This window comes from Schistocerca piceifrons, chromosome 5, assembly GCF_021461385.2.
Source record: "Schistocerca piceifrons isolate TAMUIC-IGC-003096 chromosome 5, iqSchPice1.1, whole genome shotgun sequence".
Classification (NCBI taxonomy): Eukaryota; Metazoa; Arthropoda; class Insecta; order Orthoptera; family Acrididae; genus Schistocerca; species Schistocerca piceifrons.
Window position 1 is genome coordinate 134,744,035 of NC_060142.1, and position 23,592 is coordinate 134,767,626.

Consider the following 23,592-nt stretch of genomic DNA (forward strand, 5'->3'; position numbering starts at 1 on the left):
TTCCTCTCTCGCTGATTCTGCAGAGAATCTCTCCATTCTTATTTTATCAGTCACTTAATTTTAAATATATTTCCATAACACCGCATGTCAAACCTATGATTCACTTCTATTTCATTTTCTCACCGTCCATGATTCGCTTACATGCAATTCTGTGCTCCACACGAACATTCTCAGTAATCTCTTCCTCATAGTAAGCTATTTTTTTAAACAAATAGACTTCATTGAGCGAAGAGTGCTCTCTTTGTCTCACTTTGCTTGCAATGTAAGTATTCCTTCACTTCCACTACGCTGCTCTGATTTCGATGTTTAAGTTCATTGTTAAACTCTTATTGTTACTCATTACTTTCCTCTTCCTTTGGTTTATTCTCAGACCAAATTCAGTTTGCAATAGACTTTTCATTCCATTCAACAGGTCCAGTGAAGCTTCCTCATACACTGACGAGAGTATTCTGATCATTGAGAACCATTTTAACTGAATTTTCATTCCACTCCTAAAACTTTCTCTTATTTCGCCATTGTTTCCTCGATGTACAACCATATAAGATTAGACTAGAAAGACTACATCTTTTTTTTAATGATGTTTTTAATCAGAGCACTTATCTCTTGGTCTTTCATTCTAGTTTTTGGCTCTTGATGCTTGCACGTATTGTATACTTGCTGTCTTTCCCTTTTCCTTTATTATGATAATTTTGAATATTTTGCACTATTTTACGTTGTCGGTCATTTCTTCAAGTCAACAATTCTTATGCTAATGTCTCGTTATTTCATTAGTTTTGACTCCATACACACACATAAACGCAAACAGGCGACGTCAGAACTGCATCCCTGATGTCTTTACCTTTACTAAATCCAAACCCATATTCATTTAAAAGACCTTCACTTATACAATCCATTCTTCTACAGATATTCCTCTTGTCAGAAAAATGGATGCATAAACTATTAAAGCAATTTTGCGATAGTATGGAAATTGATCTGTCGTTGAAATTTTCATGGTTGTCGGGACGCTATTCTCCCAAACGTACGATGGTGTGTCTCCACTAAGCCCACATTGTAACTTCAATAACCGTATGGTTGTCACTTTCCCAACGATTTTAGAAATTCCGGACTGCTATCTGCTACTTTTAGCTAGCTTGATCTCAAGTCTTCATAATCTCATTCACTTTCCGATTCCCTTTGCTTTCCAAATATACACTCAGTTCACATTTTACCACGTCATCAGACAGTTCCTCTCCCTCACAGAGGTCCCTAATAAACTCTTCCCACCTACCCGCTCTCTCTTCAGCGTTCAATAGTGGAATCCATTTTGCACTCTTAAGTTGACAGCTTTGACTTCATTTTCAGTGAAAGTTGTTGACTTCCCCATATGCTGAACCTGTCGTTCCTTCTACCGTTTTGTTTTCGATATTTTTTTCCTTTTTCCTTAAAAAATTCACTTAAATTTCCCTGCATTTCCTCTTGATGCCATTCCTAACTGCCTGATATCGCTGTATATCTTTGTTTTCCTGAAAATTTCCATATTTCCTGCGTTCATCGATGAATTGAATTATTTGTTTCGTTACCCGAAGTTTCTTCGTAGCTACCTTCCTCACAAGGATATGAGGATCAGTGACGCATATAACAACATCAGAGACGCTGCACACAGAAGATATAAACGGTACCAGACCTCTAAGAAGTATCTCACCTAAAAGCGACTAGGGATCCGTGTTAGTGAGTCTGCGAGAAAGGTACGCCCACTGGTTAACTGAGGACTTTCACAGCCTTCCGTCTTGTGGAAAAATCTACGAGGTCTAGGGATAGGTAAACCTCAATAATCTGCAGCTGAACCTCCAGTTCCTGTTGAGGATCGCAATGAATATTTCGCCACGCTTACTTCCTTTGAAGTATCACTGGTTGGTACAAACGAAAAATTTTTCTGCAGGCGGTAAGTTTAACACAGTCAGGTAGCTGCAGGTCACGCCAATATTACAGTAGTTACACTACTGCCTATAATTATGGATATTTCTAACCATTCTCTGACCTCTAATCTCTTCCCAACAACCTGGAAAAAGGGGCTCATAAAACCTTTACCCAAAGAGGAATCTGCTAGCGAACCTTGCATTCTAGAAGCATTATATAAGGCTTTAGAATACATAGTTGACGATCAGATTATCAGTGAAGTAGCCTTCTGGAAGACTACCAGTCTGGTTTCTGTAAAAATAGCACCATGACGATTGCTCTTATAAAATTGACAGACGAACTGAAACAAGCTATGAACAAACAAGAGGCCGTTATTATGTGACAATTGAATTTCAACAAAGCGTCCCACTGTGTCGACTTTGTAATTGAGCTTACTAAACTCAAAAGGCAAAACTTTTCTTCAAGTGCAGTACAATGGATTCACTCATCCATTACATATCCTCAGTAGTGTTCAGTGTTCGGTCCATTGCTTTTCATATTATTTGTTTATGATGTGTCGACTATTATCTCCCTTTGTAAATATCATTTATAGACTGATTGCCTCCAGTTATAACTTAGCGCAAGCGCAAGAAATCTGCGCGCAGCCATCCACAACGTAAATGCTGATTTACTTGCTTTATCAGAATGGGAGCAGAACGTAGGTTTGAAACTTACCTCTTCTAAAACGCAAGCGATTTTAGTCTCTCACAAAAGCCTTATGACTCCTCAGTTCAGAGACTCTCTTTCACCCTTAATTCTAAACAGCACAGAAATAATCTTTTCTTCTTCTGCTAAGAATTTGGGGATAATTCTGGACTCTCATTTTGGCTGGACTGAACACACAACTGCAGTCTGTAAGAAGGTGTCACCATCATTTCATTGACAAAAGAAATATAAAAAGCATTTCGAGCTTAAAAAGAAGCTTGTTGAGTCACTAATACTCCCCATCCTTGACTACTTTAATCTCATTTTCCAGAGACTTTTGTATGAGAACGTCGGCTGGAACTGGCAATGAATGCTTGTGTATGACACATTTGTGATGTAGTCTACTTCGACCATATCGCTCCTGCCTATTAATAACTATCATGGCTAGCGTAGCGATTGTAAGCATTTGCCCTATCGTCTTCTCAATCATTACACTCCTTTCCATTTATCTTCAACCCTCACACTACTGCCTGAACAATACAGAAGAAATACACATTCTCAACAAAGTAAAATCCTCTCTGTACCACTACACAACACTGTCATCTTCTGTAAAGTATTTTCTGTATGAGGAACCCGACTTTGTAACAATCTTCCTCAAAATATTACCGAAATTAAAGTCTTTCGAGACTTCAAAAGACAGCTAATGGCCCACTTCCTATCACAATAGCTGTCTTCTCTGCAGCTAACTCTCGTCAGCCCTCCCTCTCCTACCGCCATTCCCTCCCCTTCTCTGCAGACTTCTCCACCTAAATTCTCTTCTTTCCTAGCAGCTATTGTCTCTTTCATTTCAGTCTTACCATCTTTTATTAACCCTTCTAGTTTTTCTGATACCAAACAAGGCTTCAGAAGTGCTGAACTAATCAGTATCATTCCTAATTCTTCTACTGTTTTAGTACTATCATTAATGTTACTGTTATCGTTATTATTTCTTTCCTGTCTCAGACGTTATGTCTGGTTAAAAATGGAAAGTGACGCGGACATTGAACAAGCCTGACTTCCTTTTAACTGTACGGTATATGTTACATTGCATTTAGGAACTTTCGGGTAAATGAAAATGTATCAATAATTACAGATTTCTGTAGTTGTATATGTACCTTTGGATGTAGCTGTATTGCGTTGATGTACTGGTGGATATTGTGTGGTAGTTAATAATATAATTGGTATAATGTCAACTATATCCTGATGCCACATGTCCATTACTTCCTCAACCAATTGGCTGTATTTTTCAATTTTTTCTCCTGTTTTCTTCTGTATATTTGTTGTATTGGGTATTGATATTTCGATTAGTTGTCTTAATTTCTTCTTTTTATTGGTGAGTATGACGTCAAGTTTGTTATGTGGTGTTGTTTTATCTGTTATAATGGTTCTGTTCCAGTATAATTTGCATTCATCATTCTCCAGTACATTTTGTGGTGCATACTTGTATGTGGGAACGTGTTGTTTTATTGGTTTATGTTATATGGCAAGTTGTTGATGTATTAGTTTTCCTACATTGTCATCTCTTCTGGGATATTCTGTATTTGCTAGTATTGTACATCAGCTTGTGATGTGATATACTGTTTCTATTTGTTGTTTGCAAAGTCTGCATTTATCTGTTGTGGTATTAGGATCTTCAATAATATGCTTGCTGTAATATCTGGTGTTTATTGTTTGATCCTGTATTGCAATCATCACTGTATATATTGCCTTTTCTTAGCCATGTGTTGGATGCGTCTTGATCGATGTGTGGCTGTGTTAGATGATATGGGTGCTTGCCATGTAGTGTTTTCTTTTTCCACTTCTTATTATTAATATTATTATTATTATCACCAGTTATTACTTTATTAATAATACAAATTATTATTATTGCGTTTGCTACATAATAACCAAGCAATATTATTCCTAATTCCTTCCTTAACTTATCATCACAATTAGAGTTATTATTATTATTGTCAGTTATTATTTTCCTTAATAATGCAGATTATTATTAGTTATTATTAGTATTGTGATTGTTATGTAATGTTTCTTGCATGTGGTGTTCCTGGTCGGATGTAAGAGACGACCTTAAGGCCTAACCTGGTCAGGCTACATAACCAATCAATAAATAAATATATTTGAATCTCCAGCTTCTATGACTGATCTGTTCAACTGAACTGCAAAATTTACAGTCACAGAGAACTTAGAATGCTCAGATTCCACAGTATCTCAACGTCTCTGTTATTTACACATTGGGCTCCTCACGATTCTCTTAAATTTCAACATTCTCTTCGTCATGAGTAAATTTTGATATGAATCTACATATATTTCTGGATACTGCTTACAATCCCATATTTTCCTCTACTGTATCATTCTAATCCCTCATGGATGTTACATTTCCAGCTTCCTGTACGTACTGAGTAATTTGTTCAGATACTCTTATATGTTATCTCTTTCTCTCTCTCTCTCTCTCTCTCTCTCTCTCTCTCTCTCTCACACACACACACACACACACACACACACACACACACACACATACATACAGGGTGTTTCAAAAATGACCGGTATATTTGAAACGGCAATAAAAACTAAACGAGCAGCGATAGAAATACACCGTTTGTTGCAATATGCTTGGGACAACAGTACATTTTCAGGCGGACAAACTTTCGAAATTACAGTAGTTACAATTTTCAACAACAGATGGCGCTGCAAGTGATGTGAAAGATATAGAAGACAACGCAGTCTGTGGGTGCGCCATTCTGTATGTCGTCTTTCTGCTGTAAGCGTGTGCTGTTCACAACGTGCAAGTGTGCTGTAGACAACATGGTTTATTCCTTAGAACAGAGGATTTTTCTGGTGTTGGAATTCCACCGCCTAAAACACAGTGTTGTTGCAACAAGACGAAGTTTTCAACGGAGGTTTAATGTAACCAAAGGACCGAAAAGCGATACAATAAAGGATCTGTTTGAAAAATTTCAACAGACTGGGAACGTGACGGATGAACGTGCTGGAAAGGTAGGGCGACCGCGTACGGCAACCACAGAGGGCAACGCGCAGCTAGTGCAGCAGGTGATCCAACAGCGGCCTCAGGTTTCCGTTCACCGTGTTGCAGCTGCGGTCCAAATGACGCCAACGTCCACGTATCGTCTCATGCGCCGGAGTTTACACCTCTATCCATACAAAATTCAAACGCGGCAACCCCTCAGCGCCGCTACCATTGCTGCACGAGAGACATTCGCTAACGATATAGTGCACAGGATTGATGACGACGATATGCATGTGGGCAGCATTTGGTTTACTGACGAAGCTTATTTTTACCTGGACGGCTTCGTCAATAAACAGAACTGGTGCATATGGGGAACCGAAAAACCCCATGTTGCAGTCTCATCGTCCCTGCATCCTCAAAAAGTACTGGTCTGGGCCGCATTTTCTTCCAAAGGAATCATTGGCCCATTTTTCAGATCCGAAACGATTACTGCATCACGATATCTGGACATTCTTCGTGAATTTGTGGCGGTACAAACTGCCTTAGACGACACTGCGAACACCTCGTGGTTTATGCAAGATGGTGCCCGGCCACATTGCACGGCCGACGTCTTTAATTTCCTGAATGAATATTTCGATGATCGTGTGATTGCTTTGGGCTATCCGAAACATACAGGAGGCGGCGTGGATTGGCCTCCCTATTCGCCAGACAAGAACCCCTGTGACTTCTTTCTGTGGGGACACTTGAAAGACCAGGTGTACCGCCAGAATCCAGAAACAACTGAACAGCTGAAGCAGTACATCTCATCTGCATGTGAAGCCATTCCGCCAGACACGTTGTCAAAGGTTTCGGGTAATTTCATTCAGAGACTACGCCATATTATTGCTACGCATGGTGGATATGTGGAAAATATCGTACTATAGAGTTTCCCAGACCGCAGCGTCATCTGTTGTTGAAAATTGTAACTACTGTAATTTCGAAAGTTTGTCTGCCTGAAAATGTACTGTTGTCCCAAGCATATTGCAACAAACGGTGTATTTCTATCGCTGCTCGTTTAGTTTTTATTGCCGTTTCAAATATACCGGTCATTTTTGAAACACCCTGTACATACACACACTTCATGTTTTGCTTGTGATGTGAGCATTTATATCTGAATTACTCTTGTTGGCGTTCGTTTACTGTCGCTTCTGAAGTGAAGAATCCTGTCACTGCGCCCTTTACAGTAGCTTACTTTCTGCCATTTTCTGCCGCTGTCGATGTTACCATCAAATTTATCTGACCGAATATCTTTATTTTATTTTCATTCCTCTAGGTAGTGACCCTTGAGTAGATTGACTACCTGGTCCCTGTCCCTACCCTAACTATCGCTTAATCACTTAGGTATAACTGCACGGTTACGTCGATTTTGAAGTACTCACCGGAGAACTGCATCACTGCCTGCATCGAATTCATGATGACGGCTGCGCTTGTTGTCTCCAGACCCAAGGACAGCAACTTGTCGCCGAACAGCATGCTGAATATCGTGTTGAGACACTGGTTGGTCATCTGTCGTAAAAACAAGAAACGCCAGTTGAGGGTAGCTGCTGAGACTTCATTGCCCGTTACGCTTTGTGGGAGAAAAAGACGTGCAACTCGACAAAGCAATAACAATTAAATCACAAAAATTTTACTGGATGTGACGGACTGGAGTAGGATTAAGAGATTCACGTTCCAGCTTGACATTATTTCGAACTAAAAAGAAAAGCAGATGGATTGCAGAGGTCTTGCATCCGAAGGGTAGTCGCTGAAGGACTACACAAAATCTAGCAGGTGGCGCTGTAGGTATCATAGCTAGACTTGGTCAATAACTTTCGAAATCAGAAGCTGAAGGCGATACAACATATTACTTCCTCTCATAGTTTCACGTGATATCCATGATGATGAAATTAAAGAATTAAAACAGTATTCCTATGTGTAATGACAGTCGTTAATCTGTTCGCACGTTTCATAGCAATGGGACGCATAGAAATAATAATGTTGCACACAGCGCGATATTCTATGGAATACAGATGCAGTGTACATGTGTAGCTTTGTGCAATACAAGAATATGTATTGTCAATAAAAAAATCTTTTTCAGTTACAAACACAATATACACTACGTTTCTTAGAGGGTGTCCGCCTTGAGCAAAACAGTTGTATCTTTTCTTCTATTTCCGAGACATGTTTCGCTGAAATTTCGGCATCATCAGTGGGCTTTTATTTTCTTTCTTGTTACCATATGCTGTGCGTTTTATAGTTTTTAATGTTTTTTATTGCACTTATTTTCCTTCAGAGTTTGTAATTTTTTCTGGTTACTCATTATCTTCACTGTGAAAAAATGCATTGTGTAACTTTCACTGTAACTGTTAACAAAACTACGTTACTGATTCCGACAACTGACGAGTAAGTGTTCCCTACGTAAAGTTGCTGACTATTTTCTTTAACTTAGTCGACGTTAGAGGCCAAAAATGTTCAAATGTGTGTGAATTCCGAAGGGACCAAACTGTTTAGGTCATCGGTCCCTAGACCTACACACTACTTAAACTAACTTAAACTAACCTATGCTAAGAACAACACACACACCCATGCCCACGGGAGGACTCGAACCTCCGGGCGTTAGTGTTCACAATAACGTTAGAAGTGTCACTTTCCATAACGTTCCATGATAGCAACAATTATCATGATCGCTCTTGCAGTAGTGAACCATGTTTCCAAAATGTATTTCTCTGGTTTATTAACGCTGTTCTCCTAAACTTATCTAGAGCAATTGCTTTCATTCGTACATTTTACCGATGCGACTAAAATTGAAAATACAGAAAGCTCACCAGACGTGATAGCTGCACACAGTCAGGCTGCTTCCATTCACACCGACTTTTATACCAGAAAGCAAAATTAGAAGTAATTGCATTTGGAATCAAGCATTTCAGTCTGTACAACAATGCTACTCTTCAACTTATCTTCTATGGAACCAGATACAAGAAGCATGTGATAAGCTCACAGGACAAAAATTTAGACACCCACATGAGTCGCCGAGCTAATACCATGTAACAACGCCTCTAGCATTGATGATGGACTGAACCCGCCAACGAAGAAAGTTGGAGCTTTCTTCATGTATGCAATATGCAGCTGAGGCATCACATCGGTGTTTTTCGGTTATGCTATTTGGTTATTTGCTACGTTTCACCCTCAATTCCAAATAATCGCAGAGACTTTCTATGGGATGACGATCTTCTTACTTACCGGGCAGTGTAGATGCGACAGGATATCTGAGGTGCCACCAAACCAGGAAGGTATACGTGCAGGCCAGTAAACATGGCTGCTGCCATCGAACGACGGAAAGCTCCACAGCATACCCGTCACGATCGTGTTCCAGATCACCGAGAAAGCTGAAGTAAACATCCTGACACGTGTTCACACAATAACTTGCATGAATGTGCCCACGTCGTGCTAAGAAGGTCGTCGAAGGCTCTTCCAACATTGGCCAAGGGCATTATCTTTCCGCATATTGGACCAAGTGGATTGAATCCGTTTGTCCTTCACAATTCCTACAAAAGCGATACTATGATGAGCTCCTTTCATTTTTTGCAGCGCGAGATTAGCTGAGCGGTCTAAGGCGCTGCAGTCATGGACTGTGTGGCTGGTCCCGGCGTAGGTTCGAGTCCTCCCTCGGGCATGGGTGTGTGTGTTTGTCCTTACGATAATTTAGGTTAAGTAGTGTGTAAGCTTAGGAACTGATAACCTTAGCAGTTAAGTCCCATAAGATTTCACACACTTTTGAATACACATTTTGAATTTTTTGAAGAAGCTTGGACACTTGATCGTGACGCCACAGATAAAAAGCTTGTCAACAATTATCACACAGCCCGAGAACTCCGTGCATCCACTCACTGTGTTTTGGATGTAGCAGAACCAAGAGTAGGAGGCGTTGAAGAACGATTGGAAAAAAGCAAAACATGCCCCACCTGTGGCCCAAAAAAAAAAGAGAAAGACTTTTTACATTTGTCATTGATGCAAGAAACCAGTCTAGCTTGATTTCTCTACAGAAATCTGAAGTGAGTGCAAAGAAAACCTCTGAGAAGAAAAAACCTGAAAACTACTAGTGTAGTTTTCATTTTTTGAATGTTTTATGGGAGTTTTTATGTTTTTATTATTACATGTATAAGACCAATAAAAAAACAGCAAAAAGTAAAATATAGAGTACAGGGTATTTCAGTTTTCACAGTATTACCATTATCATGTAGTATTATGTTCATTTTGTTCAGTTTTTGTTTAAACGAGTTTTAATCATAGAAATAAATTTTAAAATTTATTTAAATGTACTTTTTCGTGGGTTATTAATGTAACGTTTCACATAAAAGATTGAACTGTTACACAGAAACACCGAACGCAATTTTTGTGTCTTTTTAACCATAGCGATCTGTCAGACCGCATCTAGGACGGGGTGTGAGAAAACAATTACTTGAGAAGCTATGGGCTAAAGTGTACTGGTTCGTCAAACGCGAGGCAGATTCAGGCGAGCCGGTCTGCGATGTTGCCAAGGTGCAGGAACGTAACGTAGTTGCTGTCTATGCACTTCCAGCCGAGCTTGTCAGCTACGCGACCACAGGCCATTAACGCTGTCGCTGACTGCAGCTAATATTTGATGCCACTCAGGGGTAATGGTTTGAGAAAGGTTTGGAACTACTGCTGCGCACAATGCGGGGTAAATACTTCAATAAGCCCTCGACGCCCTCGGCGCCTTGCATCATTTGAGGCGAAATTGCGACCCGTCCAGTAAGACAACATGCCTCCAGTCAGTTACAGCCACTTTCAAGATGTGCGGCACTATGAGGCGCTGTGTGACCAATGGAATTTTGCGAGATTCGGACCACCTTTCTGCAGCAATTCCCGACGACTTTGAAATTTTTTGTCATTGACGAGGTGTGACATCGTCTCCCGTCGGTCAGGATATTTTTACAACCACTGTTATTAAGCAGTCTTAAATGGGTCGGAGTGGTATACCATTCGTTGTAGACCCTTCGGACAGTCTGTGTTGATACACCGACAAATCGGGTAACTTAATCCAAGTTAGGGCGTGAGTCCGATCCAATACTTGCACTCTATACAATGTGTAATACGTTTCGAGTTCTAATTTCTGATCATTTCCATAAATTATAATTTTTTACGTGTTGTCACAGACATGCGATTAGTTACTTAACAGGGAAATTGTTATCTTCATAAATTTTCTACAGGCTGTGAGTCTAGTATCCTTTTAGAACATATTGTTTCCCAGATCGAAAGTACTGCTACACAGGTAACCAGTTTCAGTCAGTTCAATGGCTATCTTCAGATCTGCAGAGGTTTACAATGAAATACTGGTCAATACATCTTACCAAAACCAAAATTATTGTAACACAGTTAAGTAGAGTGTATGACATACATGGTAACATCGCTGCTGTTAAGTAAATAACCGCATTTTGTGCGTGTACAACACGTAAAAAATAATAATTTACGGAAATGATCAGAAATCAGAACTTGCAACATATTACACATTGTATAGAGTGCTAGCCACTTAAGTATTTTAACGTTTTTATATAACAAAATTTGATAAAGTAGTTGGAATCTTAAATATCCCTGCAGCTTTGTGCGTTAACTATTTAAACGTTTCTAACAAGATCCATTATGTTCTATTATACACTGTTATGTTTGACATATAGTCTAATGGTTACTAATAGATTTTAGGTAACTGGTGCATTTTATTTAATTCGTAAAGGAATATGCACTGGTGTAACTTCATATGTTAGATGTACCATACTGTACTGTCACCTGGTGAGAATAGCTATGAGTTAAGGTTTAATGATTTGCGACAGTTAGTTTGCCTGTTTCCATGGCGGGACTACTTCAACTGTTTCTCATGGCATGACGGATGGCGTGTTATATTGCTTACGGTTATTATCTCAGAAAGTATAAGATGATCAAACACATGGGATCCCGCGTCGGATTTTTTTTTCGGCAAGTGAGAGTGCTCAGCACTATTTATGGTGTATAATATGTTGCAAGTTCTCTGATTATGGGATGAGTAAGTAATGTACATATAGGACAATGATGTAGTTATTATGATGACGTCGGATCAGTTCCGTAAATTATCATTTTTACGTGTTGCACGCAATCATAGTATTAGGTACTTAACGTCATTAATATTACTGTATACGTTATGTGTGGTGTCACCGCCAGACACCACACTTGCTAGGTGGTAGCCTTTAAATCGGCCGCGGTCCGTTGGTATATGTCGGACCCGCGTGTCGCCACTGTCAGTGATTGCAGACCGAGCGCCGCCACACGGCAGGTCTAGAGAGACTTCCTAGCAGTCGCCCCAGTTGTACAGCCGACTTTGCTAGCGATGGTTCACTGACAAAATACGCTCTCATTTGCCGAGACTATAGTTAGCATAGCTTTCAGCTACGTCATTTGCTACGACCTAGCAAGGCGCCATTATCAATTGCTATTTATCTTGTGATGCATGTACCGTCAGACCGATGTTCACCAATTATGGATTAAAGTTAAGTATTCCACAGCTACGTCCTGTTTTTGCTCGTTCATTTCCGTGTCCTATTCCAGACCTCACGCCAGCCTGCGTGAGCTTAAACGCGTGCCTTTCGGCTACCCGTCACTGTGGATTGGCTGTCTTGCCAGTCCACAACATTATGTACTTTACTTAATTGTATTAGAACATTTTTGGTTCAGGTAAGATGTATTGACCTACATCTAGTTGTAGACTGTTGCAGATTTGAAGATGGTCTTTGAACTAGCTGAAACGGTTTCTCCAGGTTCTTGAAAAATCTTCCAACTTGATTTTACTGAATCCTGCGGCTCTTGCAAGATCAGTTTTTTCTGACTCCTGTAACGAAAGATTTCTGTGTTAGCAGAATTCCCTAGCCCAGTTCTTGGCAGCTATTTGTATGTGCTTATTAAACCCGTGTTCAACACTATTTCTTTCTGTACAGGTTTATGCAAGCTCACATACGAGGGTGAGTCAAATGAAAGCCTTAAATTTCTTATAACAAATCGAAATTTCGCACCGTTATCCTGTAAGTTGGTAAGCGTGCTACAAACAGCGTGCAGAATGGCCTGTAGGTGGCAGTATAGTGCAGATGCACACATACCGTCGCAGTATCAGTATAAAAATGGCCGCCCCACTTGAGACTTGCACCAGGAAAGAACAGCGTTCTGTTATTCGGTTTTTGCGTAGTGAAGGTGTGAAACCTATTGAAATTTATCGACGAATGAAGGTTCAATACGGTGGTGCATGTTTGTCACAGCAGCAAGTCTATGAATGGAGTAGGAAGTTCGCATATGGTGTGACTTCAGTGGAAGATGCTCCTCGTCCAGGTCAGGCACAACGAGTTGTGACTCCACAGAACATTGCAGCAGTTGAAGCCATAGTGGAGGAAAACCGCCGAGTGACACTGAATGACATTGCAGCATGTTTACAGATTAGTTATGGGTAAGCACACCACTTTGTGCATCATGTGCTCCAGTTTCACAAAGTGTCTGCAGGATGGGTGCCACGGCAGCTGACTCCTGAAATGTGAGAACGACGTATTGACGCTTGTGAAGAACTTCTTCGGCGCTTTGAACGAGGTGATGGCTTCCTTGCAAGAATCGTTACTGGGGACGAAACCTGGGTTCACTTCCACCAACCGGCAACGATGAGAGCGAGCAAGGAATGACGTCATTCCTCATCACCAAGTGATTTCCATATGTTTGGACCACTCAAAGACGCAATGGGAGGAAAGAAGTTCCGTTCTGATGAAGAGGTACGCCATGCGGTCCATGACCGGTTGCGTGGACTACCAAAAGAATTTTTTTTTTTAAGGAAGCGCTGGAGGACTTGCATTGAGCGTGGGGGAGATTATGTTGAAAAGTGATACAGCTTTTTACCACTTCTGCACAACAAATAATATTTAAAAAAATATTTAAGGTTTTCATTTGACTCACCCTCGTAGATCTTTAAGTACTAATCCACACAGTGGCTGCTGTAGTTCAACATAATATTTAGCTACTTCCTCTTTCGTTTCCTAAGGAAACACTGAGTAGCAGCTGCCTAGTGAACCAAGAACAGTAACACATTCCAAATCTCTTCCTGAGCGTAGCCTTATTCATCCCATACAGACGGGCGGTTGATTTACTTTCAGCCTGCAGCAACCTATCCTTAATTTCTGCCACCATATCTCCTTGAAATACCAGATTCCTATCAGATTTTCTTTTGTACCTTTCCATATTGAAGAGTGTACTGATATACAAAACACTCTAAATAAACATCCAAGCTACACTATGAATAACCCTTAACTTTCCAATAGATTTGGTAAATATCTAGTAAATTTGTCTGCAATGATTTCTTTGTGTGTAAAGAAGCAAACAATTTTTGTAAATAGTTGACGTTTAAACGGTCTATACAAATTGTTCCTTATTTTATTTAAGTGTATGAATGCCATAAAGTACGTAACCTTTCCCATTCCTTAAAACATTTACGAACAGAAATTCTTATGATGTGTGACAAGATACACGTGTCCAACACTACATATTCGAACTCTTCGGGGCGTACTCTTTGCTTCGAGTGTAAATTTTAACAGTTCGCAACACCATTAGCCCTCCTCACAATGCATGCTTTTGAAGGTTATGTAGTGGTGTTCAGAAGAAATTCCTCTTCCTGCTACGTACAAAGGATATAACAGTCATTCACAGTCACTCTTTGTTAAATCTGCATAACACTGAAAGAAAAAATCAGACAATCAAATATGCATTTGTTCCACTAATAACTACAATATTAGGAGCAGAGAGTTAGAAATGCGTCTTTTCCCTTCTAGTAGCTGCCGTCAGCGTACGGACGGTTCCGCCAACAATTGCTAATAGTCACAATGAAATATCCTAACCGGTTATAAGCATTCATACTCTCAGACACCACATACTTGTACACAACTTTGCCCTACCAGACGTTGATGTCAATGGCATGGATTACATCCCAAACCTTTCCGCACTGTCACTTGCACTGAGGGCATGTGGTACTGGTAATGGATGCGGATATATTTTGTGTCTGACCTCTTCAACCAATTAGAAAAAATGATAATATGTAGGCTTTGCAGCAGTGTAGTAACCTTTACATAGTTACTATTGTGTTATGCTGTCAGTTTGTTTCTTGTTGGGAAGACAATAATGACCAGATTTATCAAATCTGGCCTATTGTGGGAACTATCTGCAACTTGCAGAAGACATTTTCATGAGACGTTTAAGCAGATGTCACAATTTTACTGTGGCGGATGTGTGATACAAACTACAAAGCATATTCTAATGGTGGCACTATGCGGTGGCATCTGGTTCCACTGTCTCCCTTGTCTTCCATCATCAATAACATAAAAACGACACTACAGTATGAAAGAAACATCGTTTTTGTCTACAAGTATTTTACACACTGCATGTAATGCTGTTACGAGGCCGGCCGCTGTGGCCGAGTGGTTCTAGGCCCTTCAGTCCGGAACCACGCTGCTGCTACGGCCGCAAGTTCAAATTCTGCCTCGAGCATGGATGTGTGTGATGTCCTTAGGTTAGTTAGGTTTAAGTAGACCTAAGTCTAGGGGACTGATGACCTCAGATGTTAATCCCCGTGGTGCTTAGAGCCATTTGAACCCTTTTTTGAGCTGTTACGAGGTCAGGAGGTTTAGTGCCCCGTACCATACACTCAGCAGAATGTTGACAAACTTAACCCACGCGGATGGATTGAGAGGTTTTATGAAGTATCAATACGTAAACAGTTGGCAATCAGAGAGTTGTGAGGCATGTTAAGTGATTAAAACATTTCACTCAATACTCTACAAACTCATTTTGTCTGTAAGTTAGTCCTACTTTGTACATGGGCAAAATACACAGAAAAGGAAAACTAAAACCTTTGAAACCACATGTAACACAATCTGCAGTGGAGGATAGGACGATCTTCAATACTAACTAAAACTAACAAATACATATAGTGGTCTAAACACAGTACCGGCCAAGAGTAGGCCCTAAGATCACGTGTTCTCTCAGCCTAAACATAGAGTGGAAAATAAACTTTATATCACAATAGTTGAAGCGCCTCATGAACCAAGAAACAGTGCTCCTTCTGTGACACCTGTTTCTTTTCTCTATTCCGTATGATGCTTGTAGTGTTAATCCGACCAATAACTGCTAGCGGTTACAGTCGACTTGTGCTTGAATGATTTGCAGTGCCTTTGTGACAAAAAAATGGTTCAAATGGCTCTGAGCACTATGGGATTCAACTGCTGAGGTCATAAGTCCCCTAGAACTTAGAACTACTTAAACCTAACTAACCTAAGGACAACACACACATCCATGCCCGAGGCAGGATTCGAACCTGCGACCGTAGCGGTCGCGCGGTTCTAGATTGTAGCGCCAGAACCGCTCGGCCACCAGCGGCCGGCGCCTTTGTGACAAAGATTTCTCTTCTCGTCACCATATCGTCATCAATAATTGCTTCTTACACCGGTGACTAAGGTCCCCTCATTTGCCGTTGACCGACTCGGCCATAAGCAACAGTCCATCATAGTCTCTATTCAAATAATTTAGAAATACAGGGTGATTTAAAAAAGAAAGAACAGAATTCAAACGTTTATTGCAGTCAGACGATGAAAGACAGAAACACGTTGCAAATGTCACCGGGTAGAAGAAGGCTGAACCTTTTATGTTCGCTCAGACATTATATCATACACTCCGCATGAGACCCATGCGTTGCTGTAGAAACATCGATCCATCGATACAGTACTCCGTTTCATTCGTCACACGAATCAACAGGTCCCTGCTTATTGCATCGACAGGTTCAACAATTCAATTACTCAGCTCTTGAAGAGTAGCTGCCACAAATGAGACAAAAGCTCTGTCCTTTACGTACGCCATAAAAAAAAGCAAGGTGGGAGGTCTAGTGACCTGCGAGGACGAAAGCAATGAACGAGAGCTTGTTCACCTCTTCCAATCCATCATTGTGGGATGGTGTTGTTAAGATAACGCCGCTTCTCAGTGTTAAAACTGAGGCGGGATGCCGTCACGTATAAAACTGAAATCACTGGAATCTTGGCGAAGACCGTGAAACAACCCATTTTGCAGTATGTCCAAGTACGACTTTTATGTCACAGTTAACTCCACAAAAAAGGTCCACATGGCAGGAAACTAAATGCTCACAGTCATTGTTCTGCTATTGTGTAATCATACAACAAAGGATCTTTCTGTCTATGTGTGTGGCGGTTTACTTTATCCGATAGATGGAACGACGATTAGAGATGAATCGTTTGAGAAAAGTGTCCTCTACAATATCCTGGAGAACTGAAATGCATAATTCGTACCTTCTATTATGGCCGGCGGATCGCAGTTGCTACACTAATTGCAATTTGTAAGGCTTCATAAGCAGGCATCGTTTCAGAACACATAACTTCGTTGTTTGAGGAAGTTGATGTTCCTGGCCTGCCCGTGCTGTGGATTTCCGAGGGCTCCGTGCGAAAGAATCTCAGATATACTCGACATTTTCATCAGATGTGTGTGCTCGACCAGTGCTCTTTCCTTCGCATATGCAACCAATTTCCAAGATTTTTCACGTCTGTCACAAATCTGCTTGAGTAGCGACAGCTTCTTGCTGAATCGACGGCAGAATGCACGTTGCGCTTGGACAATGTATCCAATTTTTTATAATTCGTCTGTATTCTTTCATTTTGAATCAACCGGTATATTAAAGTACTTAACACTAGTTACTTAACACTAGTCCATATATTAAATGACAGAAGATATATTCCGTTCTGCGATCTAGTGATGAGTTCTTCGAGAATGTGGAACATGTCTGAAACACAAAAGTGTAAAACACAATTTACGACAGTTTTGATACGATGATGTTCTTTGCCCAGCGAAATAATGAATTAAGTAACGCTGCAGTGCCAACCTCTTATAACTGTAGAGTGTAGTTTACTCCGATGGTAGACATTAGGTTTTTGTAACTAGCACAAAAATACTGAAAATCATGAGCAACTCTTAACTACAACAGCAATTCCAGACAACAACACAGACCTAACGAAACTGATATTTAGTTTCGGCAGCTTGCAATCACTGAATTGCCCGTTAATGAGGAAAACTATGCTGATGACATTGAATTCAGGTTTCTGATTAACTATGGAGATGTGTGCATAGGTGCCAGCAGTTCTACGAGATGGTAAAACATCTCGAAGGCGTGAAAACGAGCGTGCAAGCTGAGGCTCGCAACAGCCATTCTCGAACTGTCTGCTCGATACGCAAGAATTGACGAGTTTACTGGAGGGGACAGACGCGTCACTGTGAATAAAATCGCTATTAAACTTGAAGTAGGACACACGTTAGAGCAGGATGTGTTTCAAAGCGTGGTTTATCGAAAAGTTTGTGACTACTGTATCGTAAATTTTATAGCCCAAAAGCCACAAAGTTCTGAGAAGAACCATCCTCTAAGGGCTACTTCAGAACGAAGGACAGTACGCTTGGAACGTTGGAGGCTATGTCTTGCTGGATGAAGATGGTTGCACTGCGATTTACTTTTTTGTACCTAGACACTACGTAGGTGCCGTCCTTTAAACCTACATTCAAAGCTCTATCGCGTATTGCACAATTAACGTCCCAGGGAAGTGAACCATCCAGCACCCCGAAGTTTATCCTACAGTTTCGACTTAGCACCCTCCACGCTACATCTTTTCGGTTCTGTGAAAGAACAAAGTAGACTTTAACACTGCGAGGCACTGCAAGACACCCGCAGTGGAAAACATGTTACCAAGGAAATGCAGAAAATATTGAGGAAGAGACAGGAACGGTCTGTGGATTAGAAATACGTACATGTTTTGCCTAAAATATAAAACTTCGTAACAAGGCAGTATAACCCTCGTGAAAATTCCTAAATGACGTTACCATAGATTTTAACAGCCATCTTCTACCCGCTTCATTAGCGCGATGTCACGAAAGTGCGTGGGTGCCGCGAACATTTACAGTTATAGTCCACAAGCCACCTTACGATGTGTGACGGAGGGTACTTTGCGTTTCAGTGTCTCATCGCCCCTACCTGTTCCGGTCGTGTATGGGTCGCTGGAAAAAGTGGCGATAAGCCTCCGCGTCGGTTCGAATCTCTCTAATTTTATCTTGATTGTCTTTCTGCGAGATGTACGTAGAAGGAAGCAATGTATAGGATGGCACGATCTCGGAAGCGTAACAGTAAACGACACTGTGATGCAGTACAGCTCTCTCGCAGCGTCTGCCACTGGATCTGTTTGATCATCTACGTGACGTGCTCACTAAATGAACCTGTAACGCAGGGCGCTGCTCTTCTTTGGAGCTTCTCTGTTTCCTCTATCAGTCCCATCTGGTACGGTTCCCATACTGACAAACAACATTCAAGTATTGGAGGAACGAGTGTTTTGCAAGGTACTTCCTTTGTCGATGGACTACATTCTCAGAGGATTCTTTCAATGAATTTTAGTCCGGCACCTGCCTTAGCGATTACTTTTATATGGTCGTTGCACTACAATTGGCTTCGGAAGCGTAGTCCTAGGTACTTTATGAAACTAAATGCTCCCAGTCTTTGACCTTACAATAAAGGATCTTTCTTTTATGTATTCGCAATACGTTACATTTGCTTATGTTCAGAGTCAATTGTGACTCCCTCTACATCTATATCTACGTATATACTCCGCTAGCCACCAAGCGGTGTGTGGCGGAGGGCACAATTCGCGCCAAAGTCATATTTCCCCCCCCCCCCCCCCCCCCTCTGTTCCACTTGCGAATCGCGCGATGGAAAAACGACTGTCTGAACGCCTCAGTACGAGGTCTTATTTCCCTTATCTTTGAATGGTGACCACTGCGCGATTTGAAAGTTGGTGGTAATAGTATATGCTCTACATCCTCGGTGAAGATAGGATTTCGGAATTTAGTGAGCAGCCCCTTCTGTTTAGCGCGCCGTCTATCTGCAAGAGTGTCCCCCTTCAAACTTTCTATGAGATTTGTAACGCTCTCGCGATGGCTAAATGTACCAGTCACGAATCTTGCCGCTCTTCTTTGGACCTTCTCAGTCTCTTGAATCAGACCCAACTGGTAAGGGTCCCACACAGACGAACAATACTCCAAGACTGGACGAACTAAAGTATTTTAAGCTATTTCCTTTGTTGAAGGACTGCTTCGCTTCTGGATTCTACCAATAAACCGCAATCTATACTTCGCCTTACCCGTTACTTGTGTAATCTGATCATTCCATTTGAGATCATTTCGGGTAGTAACACCCAGATACTTGACGGACGTTACCGCTTCCGAAGACAGGGCATTTATTTTGTACTCGTACATTAATGGGGATTTTCGCCTTGTTATACGTAGTAGGTTACACTTACTAATATTGAAAGATAACTGCCAGTCATTACACCACGTATTTATTGTCTGCAAATCCTCACTGATTTGTTCACAACTTTCGTGTGATACTACTTTCCTGTGGCATACAGCGTCATCGGCAAACAGTCTAAGGTCGCTGTCAACACCATCAACCAGATCGTTTACGTAAAACGTAAAAAGCAGAGGACCTATTACGCTGCCCTGGGGCACACCAGAAGTTACGCTTGTTTCTGTTGAAGTCACATCGTTCAGGACGACATACTGCTTCCTGTCTGTTAGAAAACTTTCTATCCAACCGCATATGTCATCGGATAGACCGTAAGCGCGCACTTTTTGTAGCAAGCAACAGTCCGGAACTGAGTCGAACGCCTTTCGAAAGTCGAGAAATATGGCATCAACCTGGGAGCCGTTATCTAGAGCCTGTTGTAATCATGTACAAAGAGGGCCAGTTGTGTCTCGCATGACCGCTATTTCCTAAAACCGTGCTGGTTTCTGCAGATGAGCTTCTCAGAGTCTAGAAAGGTCACTATGTCTGAACACAAAATATGTTCCATGATTCTACAACAAATCGATGTCAGTGAAATTGCCCGGTAATTATGTGCATCCGATTTTCTACCCCTTTTATAGATGGCTGAGACCTGAGCCTTCTACCAGCCCCCTGGAACTTTCCGCTGTTACAATGATCTCTGATAGATGATGGATAAGAATGGTGCTATATTTGTAGCATAGTCAACATAAAATCTTACGGGGAAACTGTCTGGGCCAGATGCCTTCCTGGTGTCTAAGAATCTTAACTGTCTTACAATCCCAGATACACTAAACACTATGTCAGCCATGCTTTCATTTTTTCGATAATTGAAGGGGGGAATGGTGCTGCAGTCCTCTACCGTAAACGAGTTTTTGAAGTCTAGGTTTAGAATTTCGGCCTTCTGTTTATCATCATCAGTTACATTACCCGTACTGTCAGTAAGAGAAGGTTTTGAACTATTTGCAGCGTTCATAGATTTTACGTGCGACCAAAATTTTTTGGGGTTATTTTTAGAATATGCAGATAAAACATTGCTTTCAAATTCGTTAAAAGAATCTCTCATTGCCCTTTTGACAGCCGATTTCGTTTCGCATAATCTCTGTTTGTCAGAGGGCAGCGACTACGTTTAAAACGGCTGTGCAAAATACTCTGCTTTCTCAGCAACTTCCTAAAATGTTTGTTGTACCAAGGTGGATCCTTCCCCTCCCCTGTACTTTTGCTAGGCACATTTAACTAGTTTATGGTGGACAATACGTTTAAATTCCGACCAAAGATGCTCAATATCTTTGTGTTCCGCGATGAATGCTTGGAGCTCACTATAAAGATATTCATTAATGACCTTTTATTTGCTTTCCCAAACAAAAAAACTCTACGCATGTGTCTTTGGTTTTTTTTTTTCAACTTCCACTGACATAGATGCCTGCAGCAAGCGTCGATCCTCTCCAGCCCTTCCTGCATTTCATTTCAATTTTCTAGCGTTGCGACTTCTCTGTGTACGGCAGCATCATCTGCGAAAAACATTATGTAAATTCAGGCACTATCTGCTATGTCATTTACATATATTCATAAAAGTAATGATAATATAACATTCCCCGGGGGAAAACCCGAAGTAACTTACGTCGGAAGACCTCTCTGTTCAGAATGACATATTATGTTTGCTAAAAACTCTTCAGTCAATTACACATTTGGTCTGGTATTCCGAACGCTCGTATTTTTTCATTAGGCAGCAGTGTGAAACTCTGTCGAATGGCTTCCAGACGTGAAGGAAGTGGCATCTGCCTGGGTGCCTGTACCTAGTGGTTTCTAGGTCTTGTGGACGAAGAGGGCGAGCTGCGTTCCACACGATCGTTGTTTGCGGAACCTATATTGGTTCCTGCATAGGACAACCAAGCTATGTAAGGGTTTGTGACTGATTCTATTCCGATAGCAAAAAATATTGCATCAGTGTCATCGAAGGATATGTTGATAGGCAGCAGGGTGAGCCCATTTTGAGGTTACCATTTGCCTGAATGATAACAGTGAGAGACTACCGACTCTGAAGCGGGTAAGGCATAATGCGGAGGCGCCTAAGTCTACAGCTTTTTCCATTTACGTGGGTAGTAAGGTCAACATTCGCTCCCACCCTTAAAAAAATACACTGGTTATTCTTGGAGCGCTGTAAATGGTGTAGAACTGGGCAATAGCGGTCATGTGACCATCCACCGGTGACGTAACTCATGGCAGTGAAGTGGTGTGTATATGTCCGTTGGGTGTATGGAATCAGCGATGTATAGGTCTGAGAGAAAGTTAGAAAGGACCTGTTATGTTTCAACTTGTTGATTGACCACACTGTCAGTGAAGGTGTCTTTATTTGCTTGTGTCTCAATGTAGACCTTCCTACATGTCTACCAGGAATGGTGTATGAGACTCGTCTATAAAATAACGTCTCCAAAACGCTGGAGCCGCGAGGAACCTTTCACCTGAGATCCGGCAGCGTTTTCGTGTAACTTGGCTCGCCCTCTTCAAATCCCCAGCCCACTGCGACGTTCAGTCTTGACTGGACAGACGTTCGCGATCGAGCTCCGCATCGCTTTTCCCGCCAGGTGCAGGCGCTTGGTCCGTTTTTCGAGTGCGAAAGGCACTCTCCCCACTGACATTCATTGTCAGATATGCGAAGTCTATGGGCAACAGTACATGGACGTCAAAAACGTGCGGAAGTGGGTCAGACAGTTCTAGAACTAACGTACAGACGTCCATGAGAACTGCGTTCTGGTCGGCCTTCGGTTTCGACCGAAACAACTGCAAAAATGTTGAAAGAAATGCCCGAAGATCGGCGTGTGACTATTGGTGAGCTGTGCAGATTGGTCCCTGAAAATCAGTAAAAGTATGATTGACAATATTTTGACCCAACGCTTGCATTATTGCAACGCGTGTGTGAGGTAGGTTCCCAACATATTCACCGAAGATCTTAACTGGCAACGTGGTGGAGCAGCCTCAGGATTCCTAGAGCGCTGTACTGAATACTTATTTCATGGACACGCCTCGTACCATTGTCATCCCCGTAAAAGGGGGTAAAAACACTGGTAGTAAAAAGATCTTAACGGAAAGGGGCAGTTACTGCTTCTCCGTATCAACTGGTTCCATATCCGACAGGAATTACCATTGTCACTGAATGCAGTTCCATATTGGCCTAAGGGAACGGTGCGTCAGATACCTAGTAAAAGGCGATGGCTCACAGTCACAAAAAAGATGCACCTTTTCAATTGACCAAACAACACAGAAACTAGACAGTTGCGACTATGGTACGTATCTGTAGCGTATGGAGTGTGTAGTTCAGGCGAAAGTGGTTCTTTGATGTGGGGTGTTTTTTTTTTTTTTTTTTTTTTTTTTTTTTGTAACTTGACTTGGGACTACCCATTCAGGTTACCGTGATCATGATCCAGGATACGAAGTGAAAATCCAATGAAGCTTTGCACAGATATGTTGTACAGTATGCCCCTCGATCGCGTACATTGATGGCGTAGAGACACCTAGAACAACAGTACCTCTTATCAAGTGTGAAGCCCTGCTCACATCCAGCCCA

At 41.4% G+C, this 23,592-nt stretch overlaps 1 protein-coding gene across 2 annotated transcripts in view; it reads right to left on the reverse strand.

Annotated features, from left to right (window-relative positions):
• Positions 1-23,592, reverse strand: part of LOC124798558 (monocarboxylate transporter 1-like) — a 94,142-nt gene that overhangs the window by 51,517 nt on the left and 19,033 nt on the right. Inside the window, exons 1-2 of one of the 2 annotated variants that reach the window (XM_047262018.1) lie at positions 12,342-12,464; positions 7,000-7,126 (exon numbers count right to left, since the gene is read on the reverse strand). In XM_047262018.1, coding sequence (XP_047117974.1) covers positions 7,000-7,126 — 127 coding nt within the window. In that variant the 5' untranslated portion in view covers positions 12,342-12,464. Of the gene's footprint in view, positions 1-6,999; positions 7,127-12,341; positions 12,465-23,592 lie in introns of those variants that run through there. The other variant, XM_047262017.1, reaches the window with a different exon arrangement.